The sequence below is a fragment of the Dicentrarchus labrax genome, unplaced genomic scaffold (genome assembly GCF_905237075.1).
Source record: "Dicentrarchus labrax unplaced genomic scaffold, dlabrax2021, whole genome shotgun sequence".
NCBI classification, from domain to species: Eukaryota; Metazoa; Chordata; class Actinopteri; family Moronidae; genus Dicentrarchus; species Dicentrarchus labrax.
This window is the reverse complement of record NW_026136730.1, coordinates 1,206,427-1,222,236: the sequence shown is the minus strand read 5'-3', so window position 1 is coordinate 1,222,236 and position 15,810 is coordinate 1,206,427. Positions and strand designations below refer to the sequence as shown.

Sequence of the window (15,810 nt, the reverse complement as noted above, 5' to 3'; positions counted from 1 at the left end):
GTCCTCTGTCTGTCTCAGACGGGTGAATGTCAGGATATTATTGGTTGAAATCAGTTAGTTCATGCTGACGTAAACACGCGTCACATTTAGTTTTACAGGAAGATAAAATGATTGGATTCTGATATAAAAACACAAAGAAATGTTTCATGGAATATACTGTCATATCGTTCACAAGTTCATAGTGTTAAATAAAACTATTTATGGATTTAATCCAATAATGGTACGACACAGCTACCAAAATCCATGCCTTAAAACATGAACATCTTTATTTCAGACGTGCAGGCGGCAGGTTTTAATACCTCTGGTTGTGTTGCTTTTAGCAGCAGACTCCCCTCCTGTGTCGTCTATCACAGAGGAGAACAAACAGCTCAGATTCATCTCTACACAGCGTTTCACAGCTCAGTGCTAACAAAGATATCAAATATAAGAGCTTTTATTCACACGGTCAGATCATGTTACCGGTTTTCTTCAGTCAGACGGATAAAGGACAATAAGACACACACAAACCCACACAGAGGGATCCGAACTCTACCTTTTGGGAGTTTTATCTCTTGATCGCTGGCCTCTAACGTCTTGTCTTCTAGGATGGGAAACACATCATAGTAGTTTGATACTGACGAAAAAACTAAACATCAAATCATCACACCAGGCAAAGCACACTGCGACCACAACACACTCGACAACATACTCATCCAACAATCCCAATAAGTAGTTGGAGAACTTTACAGTTGACTTGTTGCTAAAAGTAGAGCTATCGTGCAGCTAGCGTTAGCAGACTTCACCCCAGGGTGCCGGTAGCCAAACCTCGGTACTTTATTCCCTGCTCTATTGGCATCAGATGCTGCATTCATTCCCGGTCCGCCAGAGTCAGATAATGGGTCCGTTATAGCTGGATGTAACACTCGTTCAACACTACTGGCTACTGCGACCCCCCAACTGCCTGTTTTTTACAGGAAATACACGAAATACGCAGAAGCAGATAGCTCTCTGATTTCTGGTTCATGTGGTTCTTTCGTTGATGTTCTCTCATTGCATCCCCGCAGTGTCACACATGCTTTCAGATTCAGTACGAGTGGGAACTGGACGTTAATGCCTCACTCCACAATTCAGGATCAAACACAGTCGTGCAGTAACAGAGGAAACTACTACCTTTCTTCTTCGCCTCTTTCTTGTCTTCTACAAGGTTTGGAAACAGACAGATCTGTCAGGAGAGCTCTTAGAGTCCACACAGAGGTCAGCACACAAACACATATGTTGTGTATACAGTACCTTTTCTCAGCCTGTCTCTTCTGAGAGCAGGACCTTTCAACTTCTTTTCATCTGAACAGACAGACAGCAGAGCAAGTCAGCACACGTCGGCTGCCATTTAAATATGTCAAAATATGTATAAACAGATATTGTCTCTCTACGCAGACATTTTGACTTGTTCTAGCAAGAGAACATTAATAATGGCTGCAGTGTATTTAGGTGTCATGTCTAAATGCCTTTTTAGTGATATTTGGCCACAAAGAAGCCAGATTCAAACTGCTGTAGGAGTCTGATACCAAACAGGAAACACCTTGAATGGCAGTTAACTCTTGAGACTGACAGACCACATGAGTCTTTTTAACTGTCTGTAGTTCCTTTTATATCATTACAACCAACTGTTGACCTTTAAGTTACATGGAAACTGTGCACATTACTGTATGTGTACTGTGTAGGGGGGACGACATTTATTTTCCATTCTAAATTAAAATAAACCAATTCTTTAAAAGTGACATTGCTTATCTTCAAGCAACATATATTTTATAAAATATGGGGACTCCCAAGTATTTGTATCTTTATGGGGAAAAAATTGAAGCAAATGTCTCAGAATTACAAGTCATTGTGTTTATTGCTTTTCCAACAGACACAGACAATAAAGACTTGATGCCGCGATTACCTTCGATCTCGCCCAGTTGGAGCTCAGTTGTGGCTGGAAAGTGTTTAATATCTTGTGTGTTCTTGCTTGTGCTAGCTGTGTTAGCATCCACAAACTCCTTGTCGCCTGTATAGGTGTCATGTTTGTCTATAGTACCAAGCTTGCGAGCCTCGCTGTGTTAACGTTAACGAACCATCGACCGGTTCATAGATCGGTCTGCGATGTAGTCGCATCTATTACATTAAAACCAATTTTCAACTCATATCACTATATCTTTACACCCTTACTACTTCAGGTTTTATTGATTGACTGCAGCCTGAAACACATAAATAAGACTAAAACATCAGAATAATCAAACAGCGTAAAAGATCCGATCAGCTCGCCGACTGTCACATTTCAGAAAGCAAACAGAAAGCAGAATATCATCTATAAATGTGTTATATTAGAGATTTACAGGCAGAAAAGTAAAAGCACTGTTAATATAAAGTGAGTCTTATTAATATCACAGAATATAACAAGCTGTACAGTCACAGTCGAGCACATTTATTATCATCACCTTCAACTCATTAGCATGTTAATATCAAATAAAACTCTCTGTCTTTCTTTTAGCCATCAGCAATTCATTAACTGAGGTTAGCAGCAACTGGCCGATTTAAATCAGTCATAAACTATAGTCTCTCAGTTCACAGTGACACTGTGAAGTTTAGGAAAGCGTTCAGCTGACAGACAACAGGACTGTGAGGCTATGTGGAGCCTGACAGGCAGGGATGGGTGTCGAGAACCGGTACAGGATCCTGACTGGTCAGTGAAACATCGATAAGCTCCTGGACAAACGATCCTGCTAAAAACTGCAGGCTCACTTTACTAAATGTAATGAATGCAGCTAAATGCAGTAACTCAATAATAACTGTACTTATTTCTCTAATAATAAATAATATAACAACTGCTGAATCTTTTCGTGTCTTTATTTGTTGCACCAAATTATGGCGAGTAGTATCAATTAGAGTATCGATAAGTAAGTATTGAGTGTTTGGTTTCTTGGTTTGTCCGTTCTGGGCTATTGTAGAAACGTGGCGGTTCAACATGGCGGACTGCATGGAAGGCGAAGATAAAAACAGCTCAGTCTAAGTCAACAAAAACACAACGTTTCCAACATTCGGGGGATTAAACGCTACTGAAAACATACCTATGAATATTATATTCCATTTCTGACAATAGAGCCTCCTCAATGTGACACACTGGACCTTTAAAACAATCGTATAGTTCCTCTACAAGAATTACAAACTGCACAGACAGACGTGTTCGTTTGTGTTGGATTCCGAGAGAACTAGGTTTAATTTACCGACTACGTGGTTGCAGGTCCATCCGATTGCGTTTTTTATATATTTAAATAATAATAAATTGTGTATTTTATTAATTTTGCACAGATACCATTATATTCCAGGACAGACCGACACTATAATTGGTTGAAACGTGTTTTGATCGATTTAAACAGTTAATTTAAAATGGACCCCTTTATCTCCCCAGTTTGGCCCTGCAGAGGAAATCAGACTGTCCTCCATCAGGTCCTCTGCACCTCGACATACACACACACACACACACTCCCATCCTCCTCCAGCTGGACTGGGTTACATCCCAGTCTGATCCTCATTGGTCGGTAGTGGGACCAGGGAGCCTTGCTACTGGCTGTGGCTCTGCTTCCTGTCCTCCTATTGGTTCTGGAGGTCCAGTATGACCCCTTTGACCTCCCCGTCATCAGAGGAGGTCGTGCCACCCTCGTCCTGCATCTCAGCTGCCGCCTCCTTCCCCTCCTCCTCTTCCTCGCCCCGCTCTACGGGCGAGGACACTACGTCATAGAGGAAGGTGAAGAAGCCATAGATCCAATCAGAGCCCTCCTCAGCTAAAATATTAAGAACCTCCTCAAGCGACTCGGCGTTCGCACTACCGCCGCCATCTTTGGACAAGCCTGACGAGAAGAGAGAGGGAGAGAGAAAAGAAAGGGAGGGAAGAAGAAGAAAAACAGACAGGATGGGAGCAGAGGTGGAGATGAAGAAGGGGAAGGTAGAAACAAAGGTGAAGCACAAAGGGAGGCAGGATATTGAACGAGGAGGAGGAGGAGGAGTAAAAGGAGGGGAAGGGAAAGTGCAAGAAACAGAAGGAAAGAAGTAAGGATGTAAGGAAGGAAGGAGAGGAGATGGTTCAAAGGAATGGAGAGCAACCGTAACAAAAACAGGGCCAAAAAATAAAGGATGATGATGTGGGAAAGAGAAAGATAGTGAGTTAAAGAAGTTGCATATGATCCATAGATAACAAATAATCCTTCACTTCCTGTCTCGTCAGGCAGTCTCTGACTTCCTGTCTGCTTCACAACAAGGAACAGAGGCGGCCATCTTTGCTCTAAATGTCCGTAATATGATGAAACACATCAATGCTGCTGTTAATATTAACATTCTTTACATATCTTGTTTTTAATCAACCTGAAAGTCCAATACTGACACAGAGTGGACAGTTTGGGACATTTCTATAAAAACGTTAACGCTCTCTAATCAGAGGAGGCCGGCCCACCTCCCCCAAGCCTCCCCCAAGCCTCCCCCAGCTTCCTCTCTTGGTGGGAGTCTGTGAAACCGCTGTGCTCATTTTCAAATGTATCCTGATGGAGACGCATCATTCACAGGAGGTTATGCTAGCTGTTGCTAACCCTCTACTTAGTATGTTTATATTGTGGCGCAGTGGTTCGGACTTTAGATGCTGTAGAAGCACCGGACTGTAATCTTTACCTCAATCCCACACTGACAGCCCCCCCACAGACACACACACACATACCGAAGAGTCAGCCTTAGCTACAACACAGCCGCCGCCGCCGTGACTGTAAGAGTCGCAGCTGACTGTGTTTCCAGCATGGACGCAGATAATCTGACAGCAGCGGCTCATTAGCTCTATTAGCTCTGACTACCAGCTCACTGTTCCTGCTACGCTGCTGTGGCCAGTCTGTCAGTTTCTCTGCCATAACATTACTGTCAGGTCGTATATGTATATGTAGACGTCAGATACTTTTAGAATAATGAACAGAGAGAAAACATTCAGACTTGAACCTGAAAGCTTGTGGTGCTTTCAAGAACTCAAGAAAAGTATTTGCTGGCAGCATTTCTAGTGATTATTGTTGTTGTCCTTCATGTTTCTGGAACAGATTCACATCTTGAACTTCAATATTTCATTGATTCATCTGCATTTTAATGGTTGAAACTTATTAAACACAGTCGATGACATTTATTTCATTTATTAAACTGTATTAAATTCTTCTAATTTATTATTACATAATTTCTCACTGAAGGTACAGCGTAAATATAAATACTAATACTAATTTCTTGAATAGTTTTGTTAACTGTCCTGACTCTGGGACGGTATTTCTCCTTACAATGCAAACATTTAGTACAGTTAGTACAGGCTGCTACATGATTGTTACTGCTACCAGCCACCAGCAGCTGAAGGTTCCCACTCTATGAACTCTCAGTCACGCTGCTGATTTTCATTCACACAGGCAACAAAACAGGCGATCAGAAAGTGTGAGCTGACACACCACGAGGCTGGTTTTAGACCCACTGACATACAGGTCTACATAAAGAGTAAGACTGGGTTTACACCTGAGGCACTGAGGGACACGACTGTAAACCACATCAGGTCTTCAGGCACAACCACACAGACAGCAGGCACAATAACAGAGAACCAAGAAGAATTAAAAGTGGACTTGCCGAGCAGAACTTTAGCATCCTCTACGTCAAAGTCTCCGTCTCCATCGGTGTCGTAGGCCGTCAGTTTCCCTGAAGGAGGAAGAGGAGGAGAGGAAGGCTGAGTGACGCACATATACAGCCTCTTGTTGTCGACACAAACAAGTTTACTTTTAAAGTAATAAATGTCCAAAAATGTCCCTAATTGTTGAATAAGATGATTAATAAACTTCAGGGCGACTCAGATGTTAGGGTGGGTCATTGAGTAATCTGAGGGTTGCTGGTTCGATACCCAGCTCCCCCTCTCCAATTGTCCTTGGGCAAGATGTTGAACCCCAAATTGCTTCCGATGACTGTGTGTGAATGGATGAGCTTCATCGTGAAATACAAGTCCTCCAATAAGTAACAATTTCAAGTATCTTTAATTTATTTAATTTTTTTACTTTTATGTTGACAAAAATATAAAACTTTCAGCATTTCTAAGATTAGAAGACACTATGTGTCCTACGTCACCGAACTACTAACGATGCTATTCTTTGGTCTTTAATGAATTATACAAAACAAAACTGCCACTTTTTTTTGCAATTTTCACTTTCTCCCGCAATCTCAGTGCAAAAAACATCGCAACATGCATCGTAATCTTTTGGTAAAGCTGCTGTGGAACCAGCTTTTTAGGTTGCAACAATCCCCAAAAAAAGCCTACAATGTCCTGGAAGGACTGATTAAAAAAACAGAGACTGGATGTGATGTGAAGATGCGACGTTACTTGCGATTGTGGCAGTGGTTTGTTGTGGTTAATGCAATAATGTATTGTATAATGTGTTCATGGACCTGTAAAGAGATTTAGATAAAAACCTCAACCATTAAGTAACATTTCTTGTCTAAACCTACCAATGTAGTGACTGGAGTTCTGTACGGACCTCAAACTGAGACCTGAACCCGTCCCTACCCAAGTCTATATTTGTTTTATTCTATTATATTGCAGTGGTTCCCAACCTGGTAGTTGCCAAAGTTTCACGGTGAGGGCTTCTGGATTTTAATGGGTGTAAGAAAATTAAATTATATTGTTTGTATTATTATTTAAGATATAGACTTTCAAGATCTGAACACGAGTTATATTCACAGAACCTTCACTCTCTGATAAACAACCAAAGAGCTGATAGAACAAAGGCCAAGCATCAGGGAGAAGAAAACACTGAAGTCTGTATGATTGTTAAAAAATACATTAAACAGAATATAATATGAAACATCCATAAAATATGTCACTGAGTCAGTTTACTCAACTGGGCTCCCTTAAGGAAAAAGGTTGGGAACCGCTGATATACTGTATACCGTTAGCTTGCCAGGCTACTGGCTCAGTCGGGGGGAGAAAGAGAGACGACATATGAACCGAGCCTGAAACTACACAGAAGAGTAGCTTTGTGTCAGGAAGCAGCCACTTCTTCAAGCTATTAATAAGAACATAACACTGCATATTGACAGCCGCCGAGTGTACGTGCATTAAGTATTTATTTGAGACAGCAGGGTAAGAGGAAGAGGAAGGATGTGGTGGAGGAGGACGGCCATGTCTGTTACAGCAACTTATCACGCAGCATCTGTTATCTTCTCTTTTTCAATGCATTAAAATCAACACAAAAAAATCTTGATTAAGAGTCTGAATTCGCTCCAGATACGAGATAAAAAATGTTTAAGCTTAAATCTGCTGTCATAAGCCCTCGTGAAGATGTGTGGTTGAGGTTATCTGAACCACTCAGCTGCCTCCGAGTGCAGAGTGTATTTACTGTTGCCCGTTTTGGCTTTTAGTAAGAAACCACAATGATATAAGCACAAAACAAGTTCCGTTTAGTTCGTCGCTCTTCTTCTCATTTGTCATTTCCCAGAGTAGGTCTGTAGTCAGGTACACAGCCTTTAAATGGCCTTCTTGTTTTTTCCAGCTGAAGCCATTTGTGAACAAAACCTCCACTTTGTTGTCAAAACTAAATTAAACCAGGTGAACACATGCAAGCTTCAGTTGGTGACACACTAGTATATAGTATTATGTATTAAAGTGGAAAGATACAGCGCAGACTAGTGATAGAGCTGCTGGTTTGTGTCGTTTGGCACAATTACTACTTTCATTATAGTTTCTAGTCACAGCAAACATGTACAGAAAACTCACCGCTGAATATAACATTGGTGAGAAATAGATGCCACCAATCATCTCGACCACTTTCTACTTACAGGAAGAACTATAATTAGACTGCTTTCCGTCTACCTTTGGCCTAAAAGCTAAAACATTCCCACTCTGAACTGTGTACAAGTGTCAGCTGGATGTGGTAAAGTAGAAAATAGCCAAACACTAAAAATATAGTAGTATCAATTAGAGTACGGGCCTGCCGCCGCTGCTAAAAAAAATCCTAGAGGAAACACTGAGTCAATTAAAAATCAACATTTCGTGTTGAGTAGGTTTAACATGTGAATTAAAAGGAGTAAATTATGAATAACAGTGTAAGCAACCCTGTGGATGTGATTTTCCTCATAGTGTAAAACTTTATTAAGACTTCTCAGTGTGGTTAAATATTAACTCTTACCACAGCTGAATTGACACTATGTTCAGTTTACTGTGTAGAGCTGCAATGTAATGTGTCGTTACATTATCCCAAATGTTTCCAACAGTGTTCAAGTATACAACTCACACAACGTAGAGAACATAGGCCTAGTTTTTATGGACAGTTTAATGTGGAAATGTTTCAGACTATAGTTTTAACTCTAGATTTGAACCGGATGAAGGATTTTAGTCATCGGACGTCTGGATCTTAAGTTATCAGAGAAACAAGCTGAGCTAACGTTAGCAGCAGCTCGGCTCGCAGCCCCTCCGGGACGTCCTTTGTCTGTCCAACAGCGTGGGAGAAGCAGTGATTGTTAAGGTGGAACTGCTTTATTCAGTGTGTTTAAGGTGGAACTGCCTTATTCAGTGTGTTTAAGGTGGAACTGCTTTATTCAGTGTGTTTAAGGTGGAACTGCTTTATTCAGTGTGTTTAGTGGTTTTAATCAGCGGGTCTGTTTGTGTTGGAGAGGAGGAGACCTCTGTGGATCATTGGGCTCCCGGTAGAAACCTCCTGAACCATGAACACTGAAGGAATCCTAACCGGGAGAAGCTGACTGCAATGACGCCAATGGTGGTGAAGACAACAACAACATCTTGTCCTTTTTGAACTGAACTCGTGGTGTTCTTTGGGAAGCACACAGTGTAATATGAAACATGCAGTCACATTAGCGGACGTTTTAAATCTTGAGAGCATACCTTGTAAAACTTCAGAAAAGTTCATACGAAACTCCTTAGCTCTGGCTGCATGCAGAGACAACACACGGAGAGAGAAAAGAGGAAGAAGAAGACAGAGGCCATAAGAGATTATAGCATCGCAGGTTGAATCTGCAGCTCTGTTTGCAGTGAAAGAGGACTGAATTAGTACAAAGAAACACAGAATTACAGAGGAGACACAAAGCTGTATGATGAGTCAATGTCACACATTAGATTTAGACCTCAGCTGCTTCACAGCAAACGCCACCGATGGAGAGACTTTAATTGTGAACAGACCGTATAAAAGAAGTGGACGCTCTGGATCTGAAGAGTGAAGCCAGTGCAGATTAAACCTGCATTCTTTCTAACAGCCAGCAGGGGGCAACTCCGCTGTTTGCAAAAAGAAGCCCGATAGTATAGAAGTCTATGAGAAATGACCTCCAACTTCTCACTCGATTTATTAGTTCATCAAACAGTTTCCTAATTAGTTCATGGAGTCAAGTCTACGGAAGCCTGTTTGCCAGTAAAACACAAAAATAAGATAAAAACTTTGCCTTGATAATAAAGAAATGTTCATGTTTAGTCCAAATAATGAGATAAAAAGTCAAAATTAGTTAAAAATGTAGTAAATTATGGTCCAGTTGGGGCAAAATAGTCCATAGAGGGGGTCACGATGGCTATGTCCACTTCTTTTATACAGTCTATGACGGTGAAGCACTGAAGGTCTTTCACAAACATGTTTGTGCTTCACTGGAAAGTTTTCTACTAAAAAAACTGAATGTGTAAAAACTATTTTGATTCTAGTCAACAGTCTAGTCGTCCGTACAAAACACATTTAAAAACTTCTCATCATGTCTTCTTTCCAAACTGATAACAGAGGTAACGAGTGGGTTGCAGCACCTGTAAATCGGTTTGTGACGAGTTCTGGGCCACAAAGAAAATATCAGATATAAAATGTTCCAAAGGGGTTCTGAATAACAACAGATATGGTTTCAATTACAACTGTAAATACCCGACCTTGATGCCTGATATCTGCAGGATTTCTGCCCTTACAGGTGATCATTGTGGTGTTTCCATAAATACTAGAACATTTCAGTGGTCTGTGTGCAGTTTTGTATGACACATTTTCATGCAGCAGGGCTGACGTCACATGCAGAGCAGAGAGAAGAAGTTTCACAACACCGCCATCCCTACTGTAACCTGGTTGAACAGGGAACTCTATATATAAACTGAGGATATAAAGCTGACACTGTGCTCTTTTCCCTCATACTGTATGCAACCTTTAATGGGAAGTCGTAGCTCAGTAACTCTTATCTCTCGTTTCCATCTGACAGATGCAGCCATAAAGTCTCTAACCTTTTTCTGATTGGTCAAATGGGAGATGAAGTTTGAGATAAGATAAACATATGATACCTTCCTGTCTGTCTGTCTGTTTGTCTGTCTGTCTGCCTGCCTGTCTGCCTGCCTGTCTGCGAGAAAGAGGTTGTGAAAGCCCTTCACGACTGTCATAACCACATGTTCCGATATGAAAACCACAATTTTTTTTGCAACTTTCAGTCCAATGTCTGAGTGTCTGAGTGTCTCTGTGTGAGAGTTGAGAAGTTGCACTGCTGCAAACCAGAAACTAAGCCAGCAAATGTGTGTTTCATTATGTGTTTTTTGCTCCGGCTGAAACATGAAACTCTATACAACTGTTTGTAAGACTAGAAATCAACACAGATTAACATCCAATATGTCTTTTTTCAGAGTAACTTTACACTTATTTGTTCTAAATATTAGTGGATCTTGTGGTTTCTCTGACAGCAGCAGTTTCATTCTCAAGGAAATGCTTAAAAGTTGTAAAATTAAGTGTAACTAAACCTTTAAATTCCCTCCCAGCAAATCTACAAAAATACAGCAGAGAGATTAATATAAGGGGCGTGGCTACGAGGCTGCGTAGTGTGTGACACAACAGCTAACAGAGCCAACAAGCCATGAGCAGCTGCTGTTAGACTCTCTGTGTCCATGATGCAAACAAAACTCCAGCTTTTACAGTCACTAGAAGCACATTCACGCAGTTTCTGTGTCAGGCTAACGGCTACGTAGCAGGCCGCAGTCTGCTGAATGGACACACTGTGCCGTATGGATCTTATGTGAAATTAGATTAAATTCTTCCCCCGAGCGTTAGCCGACTACGTCTGTATAAAGGTCAGCTGTGGTCTAATGTCACACTCACCTCAGAGGTGACATCTCTTCTTTCAGCAGCATTATACAAGCTCAAATAATGTCTTCTCTTTACACACTACGTGTTTGTGATACAGACGAGCTACTGAGTACTTTCTGTGCACCTGGAGGATAAAACCCAATCCACCAGCAGAGTGAGATCAGGGCCAGATTCTGCACACCGTTACTTACCGATGACGCTGTCGTAGTCCACGATGTCGAAGTAGACCACGGCCACAGAGCTCCAGACTCCCAGCAGAGCCAGGACCACAAACCAGGTAAACATGGAGTATTTAGAACCTCCTCCTGCATCTCCTCCTCCTCCTCCTCCACCTCCTCCTCCTCCTCTCTCCGTCCTCTTTCCATTCTTGCTTTCCACCGGCGGCGTCTTCCCCTCTGAAAACATGAAAATCCTAATGTTAAAATCCTGCATTTAAAACGTGCGTTAGTGGTCAGTTTAATAACGTAGCGTGAGGTTTGAGCACCGTTGCTATGGTTACCTGTAGGTTAATATTACCTCACTGTTTAGAGCAACGGTTGTCCTGGTATTGTGGTATGACGGGCTGTAACCCAACAGACAACTGCACATTGTTAGAGACACAGAGGTGTGTGTGTGTGTGAGTGTGTGTGTGTGTGTGTGTGTGTGTGTAGAAACAACAAGGTCAACAACATGCAGATAAAGTAAGTAAACAGGCGTAAAATCGGCTTGCAGGTTAGTTTGTCGGCGGACGTCGTTGTACGGCTGCACTGTGTGGGTCTGTGTGCTTCATGGTGTCGGTAAACGGAGTCAATGGTCCAAATCAAATATAGGAACAGAAAGTAGAAATTAGAGACTCACTTGTGGATCAAACTCAAAACCTTTACAGCGTTTTATAATGTTTGATTAAAAGAAAATCCAACTTTAAGTGAAATCAAAAATCACTCTTTTCATATCAAACTATCAAGAGTGTATTGATGGGTCACAAGTGAGAAAGCACACTGACAACATGGCAGGAGCCAGAAAGGGCAGGCCGACCCAGGAATAGAGCGACAGAGTCAAGATCACCCTGACAGAGAGAGAGACAGAGAGAGAGAGACAGACAACAGCTGTCTGTCCTCCAACACTGAGAGCTGACAGACTGTAGCTAACGACAACAGCTACTTATGTATCACAATCACATCTGATCAACGGACCCAGAAACAGCCCAGAAAGTCTTTATGAGACTCTTTAGTTTGTGTTTCTAAAAGCAATAAAAAGCCTGAGTTAGCCTCAGTGTGTGCTGTCTGAATGCTTTTATTTAAAGCTGTGTTAGTGTGACAGATGGAGCATCAACCAACAGAGCTGCACAGTTAAAAGAGTGAGAGCCCGACTCACTCCTGGGTGGAGCAACATAGAAGGAGAAACCGTGTCCAAGGAGTGAGACAGTGTATTTGTTTGTATGCAAACCACAGGTGGAATGTTTCTCCTTTGGTTGTGCCACGGCAGGTTCAATCTCCTCCTCTTCCTCCTCTTCCTCCTCCCCCTACTCCTCCAAGAGATGATGCTTCTTCTTCATGTGTTTGTGTGTTTGTGCCCCTAGGTTTAAAGGTCGTCGTACGTTTAAGTCACCACACCACTTTCAGTTTCATCAAAACGAGGTCACACACACAGGTGACAAATTCAGTTCATTTCACCACCGACGGCGGTGAGAAGAAGGCGTGACTTTCATTCATTCCCCGAATCGGGCCGGTAGCACGCGGCACCGAACACATAACCTACCTGGCGGGAGGAAGAAACTCTCGTTGTTACCGTGAGAAAAAGCTACAGGAGGTATTGAGGTCAAACCAAAGCAGGCCAATAAAAACCACAGCGACTCAAACACACACGCTAACCACGCCAAACCAATCCACGCCAAACCTTTCCTACCGGCCTCCTCTACGACAGGCTGCGCCTCCTCCTTCGCCCGTGGGACCTCCTCTTCCTCATTAACGCCTCCTAATCAAACCACACCATAAGAACCAAACCCAAAACCAAAACCAGGTCCAATCTGTACACCCATCCTACCTGTCTCCTCCTGGACCACAGGCTCCTCCTCCTCCTGTATCAGCGGCTCCGCCTCCTCCTCATACGCCTCCTCCTCCTCGGCGTGGACCTCCTCTACAGGAACTGAGGAGGGTGAGGAGGAGTAGGAGGCGCCGTAGTGGCGGTAGCGCTGCATTGGACCGCCTCACGGTCTACGGGGAACACAAAGACAGGACCAAGCCAGAACCAGAACCAGAGCCTCCGGACCAGATGAGGGAACTGGGAGAACGACAGATACTGAGAGAGAAAGAGCTCCTCCTCTTCCTCCTCCTCTTCCTCCTCCCATCCAGAACCTGATCCACACTATTATTAGAGCTGACAAACCCAGGGAGTGTGTGTGTGTGTGTGTGTGTGTGTGTGTGTGTGAGATGCCAGAGAGGACAGAATAGCCCACAAAATAACCTTGACACTTGTTTGTTCACACACACACACACACACACACACACACACAGTATGTGACATTTAAAGGGACAGTACGTATAGTTCTTATAACAAACATATTTATAACCCAGGTCGATAAATACCGACGCGAGTGCTGTTCAGTTAGTCGCAATCTGCAGCTTCACCACTAGATGCCACTAGATCCTTCTTACACTGGACCTTTAAAGCAGAACCGAGCTAACAGTTTTAACTTCTTTTAGCAACGAGTCCGTCAGGAAACTCCATAAATCAAGGAAGACACAATGTTTGGATTTTAATGTTAAATACAGTTTTTGTAGGTTTATTTATTAAACAGTGGAACAATATAACTGATGTGAACTTAAAAGAGTTAAAATGACATTTTTCAATAATCAATACTATGATAATTTAATTGTATAAGAATAATGTGCAACTATCACAAATAGTCACAGAACTCAAGACTAGCACAGAAACACTTAATAATAATAATAACAACAACAGGAACATGTTTTTTCTTTGCACCAGTTATTGATAATGATATTATAAACTATATGATTATAACCTGAAATGTCTGTCAGAGGCTTATAAATGTGTAAATAAGGTGAGTAGTGTCAGTGTGTGGTCCCCTCCATCCCTCAGGAACATCAACATCAACTGCTGCCTGGTCAAAACTTAACAGCTTGTTAGCTCATGTTAGCAGGCTAGGTTAGCCTCGCCCTACTTCCACTGCTACCGCTGGACAGGCAAGCTAGCAGACACACAGAGCATCCTTTCATTTAAACTCCAGCAGTTGGTGAAGTTGGATTTATTAAGTCCTCTATATTCTGGATATTATGACAGCTAGCAACAACAATAAAAATGGCTAAACTGGCCCCGTTTTCTTATATCGCGAGAACGTCAAACCAGACTCCAGTCAAAATTCTGCCAGTTTAATATTTTCTTGGTTTGGGGCAGAGCTAAGATTTATAAAAACATGATTAAAGGCGTTTAAATAAACATATAAAAACCACTCCTCAGTTCGGATATAGTAGAATACAGAAACTATGTTTGCTTTAATACAATCTGATGTTAACACTCCCTCCAGACGCCCCGGCAGCGGGACGCGCTTTCGCCGAAAAAGACCGTGGGAACTACGGGTGATCCGGCGCTGAAAGCCGTACCCCGTGCTGCATATGGTGTCGGTATGTTAGCCGCATTAAAGGATGCCTCTAACCGATTCAGAAAACATCTTCGGTTCCGTTCTCCCCGACTTTAATCTTTACCGATTGGGCAAACAGCTTTAAATAGCAGAATATGAGATGGAATTCTGCACGGAGGAAGACAGGCTCCAGGGCTCAGAGAATCCAGCGAGGAAAAGGGTACTGACCTTTTTTGGAGTGGGTTTTGGGATTCTTCCTCTGGGCCATTGCTTCGTAAATCCTCCCCAGCTGGTTCCGGCTTATATAAGCTAACAACCTAACTAAGGTTTATTTATGATAAAAAGATGAAGCAAGTGAGAGCTCCTACTTTCTGCTCTCATTGATGAAGCGACGAGATAAAAACCAACAAAAAGAAATCACGTCCTCACTTGGATACCAGCAAAGCAAAGTCCATAGTAACCGTGAGTGGCTTTAAATTCCAACCAATCAGAGCCGCGGATCCGGCCGATGGGCGGGACTAAAGGCGGGCTCTGGTGAGTGTGGACCAATCAGGTGGCAGGAGCAGCTTCCCAGTCTCGGCTGTCTTTGGAAAGGAGCAAAAACGTGGCAGAGTTTTAAACATCTGGGGCGGAGGAAGACATCAAGAGACATCATGATGGGTGTTTTTATTCACTTTATTGATTCAGGTTTTAATGTGGATTACATAATGAATAAAAAAACAGAAAGAAAATATGATTAAAAGTCAAAAACAATCACATTAAAGTGTACAAAAACATATATTTTTATACTATACCGCAGAATCTAAAAGATTATCATTTTTTATGATTAATCATCATCATCATCATCATCACCAGGTTGCATTATGAGCTGATGAATAAAGTGAGCAGCTCCCCCTGTTGTGTTTCCCCATTAAGTGCCTGCTCGGTTTATTAATCTTCTATTGGACAAACTGTATTTATTATTATTTTACACCTGTATGTAACCACACATACATATATATCACCTCATTTATTCAATATCTAACATTTAACAAAATGCTGAATCTAAACTAAATGCTAAAAAAAACAATAGACAAAACTTTCTACGAGTGTCAAACATGTAAAATGTAAATTAAATATACCAAC

At 42.0% G+C, this 15,810-nt stretch overlaps 1 protein-coding gene across 10 annotated transcripts in view; it reads right to left on the bottom strand.

Moving 5' to 3' along the window:
- unm_hu7910 (un-named hu7910) overlaps window positions 1-15,134 on the bottom strand; it is a 32,336-nt gene extending 17,202 nt beyond the window's left edge. For 3 of the 10 annotated variants that reach the window (XM_051393370.1, XM_051393371.1, XM_051393375.1), the window contains exons 1-5: window positions 13,131-13,377; window positions 12,993-13,061; window positions 11,300-11,503; window positions 8,909-8,953; window positions 5,650-5,718 (exon numbers count right to left, since the gene is read on the bottom strand). In XM_051393370.1, coding sequence (XP_051249330.1) covers window positions 5,650-5,718; window positions 8,909-8,953; window positions 11,300-11,503; window positions 12,993-13,061; window positions 13,131-13,284 — 541 coding nt within the window. In that variant the 5' untranslated portion in view covers window positions 13,285-13,377. Of the gene's footprint in view, window positions 1-299; window positions 345-532; window positions 581-1,149; window positions 1,177-1,269; window positions 1,321-5,649; window positions 5,719-8,908; window positions 8,954-11,299; window positions 11,504-12,992; window positions 13,062-13,130; window positions 13,476-14,913 lie in introns of those variants that run through there. The other 7 variants (XM_051393376.1, XM_051393377.1, XM_051393378.1 and 4 more) reach the window with 7 other exon arrangements.
- Window positions 15,135-15,810: the final 676 nt, after the last annotated feature.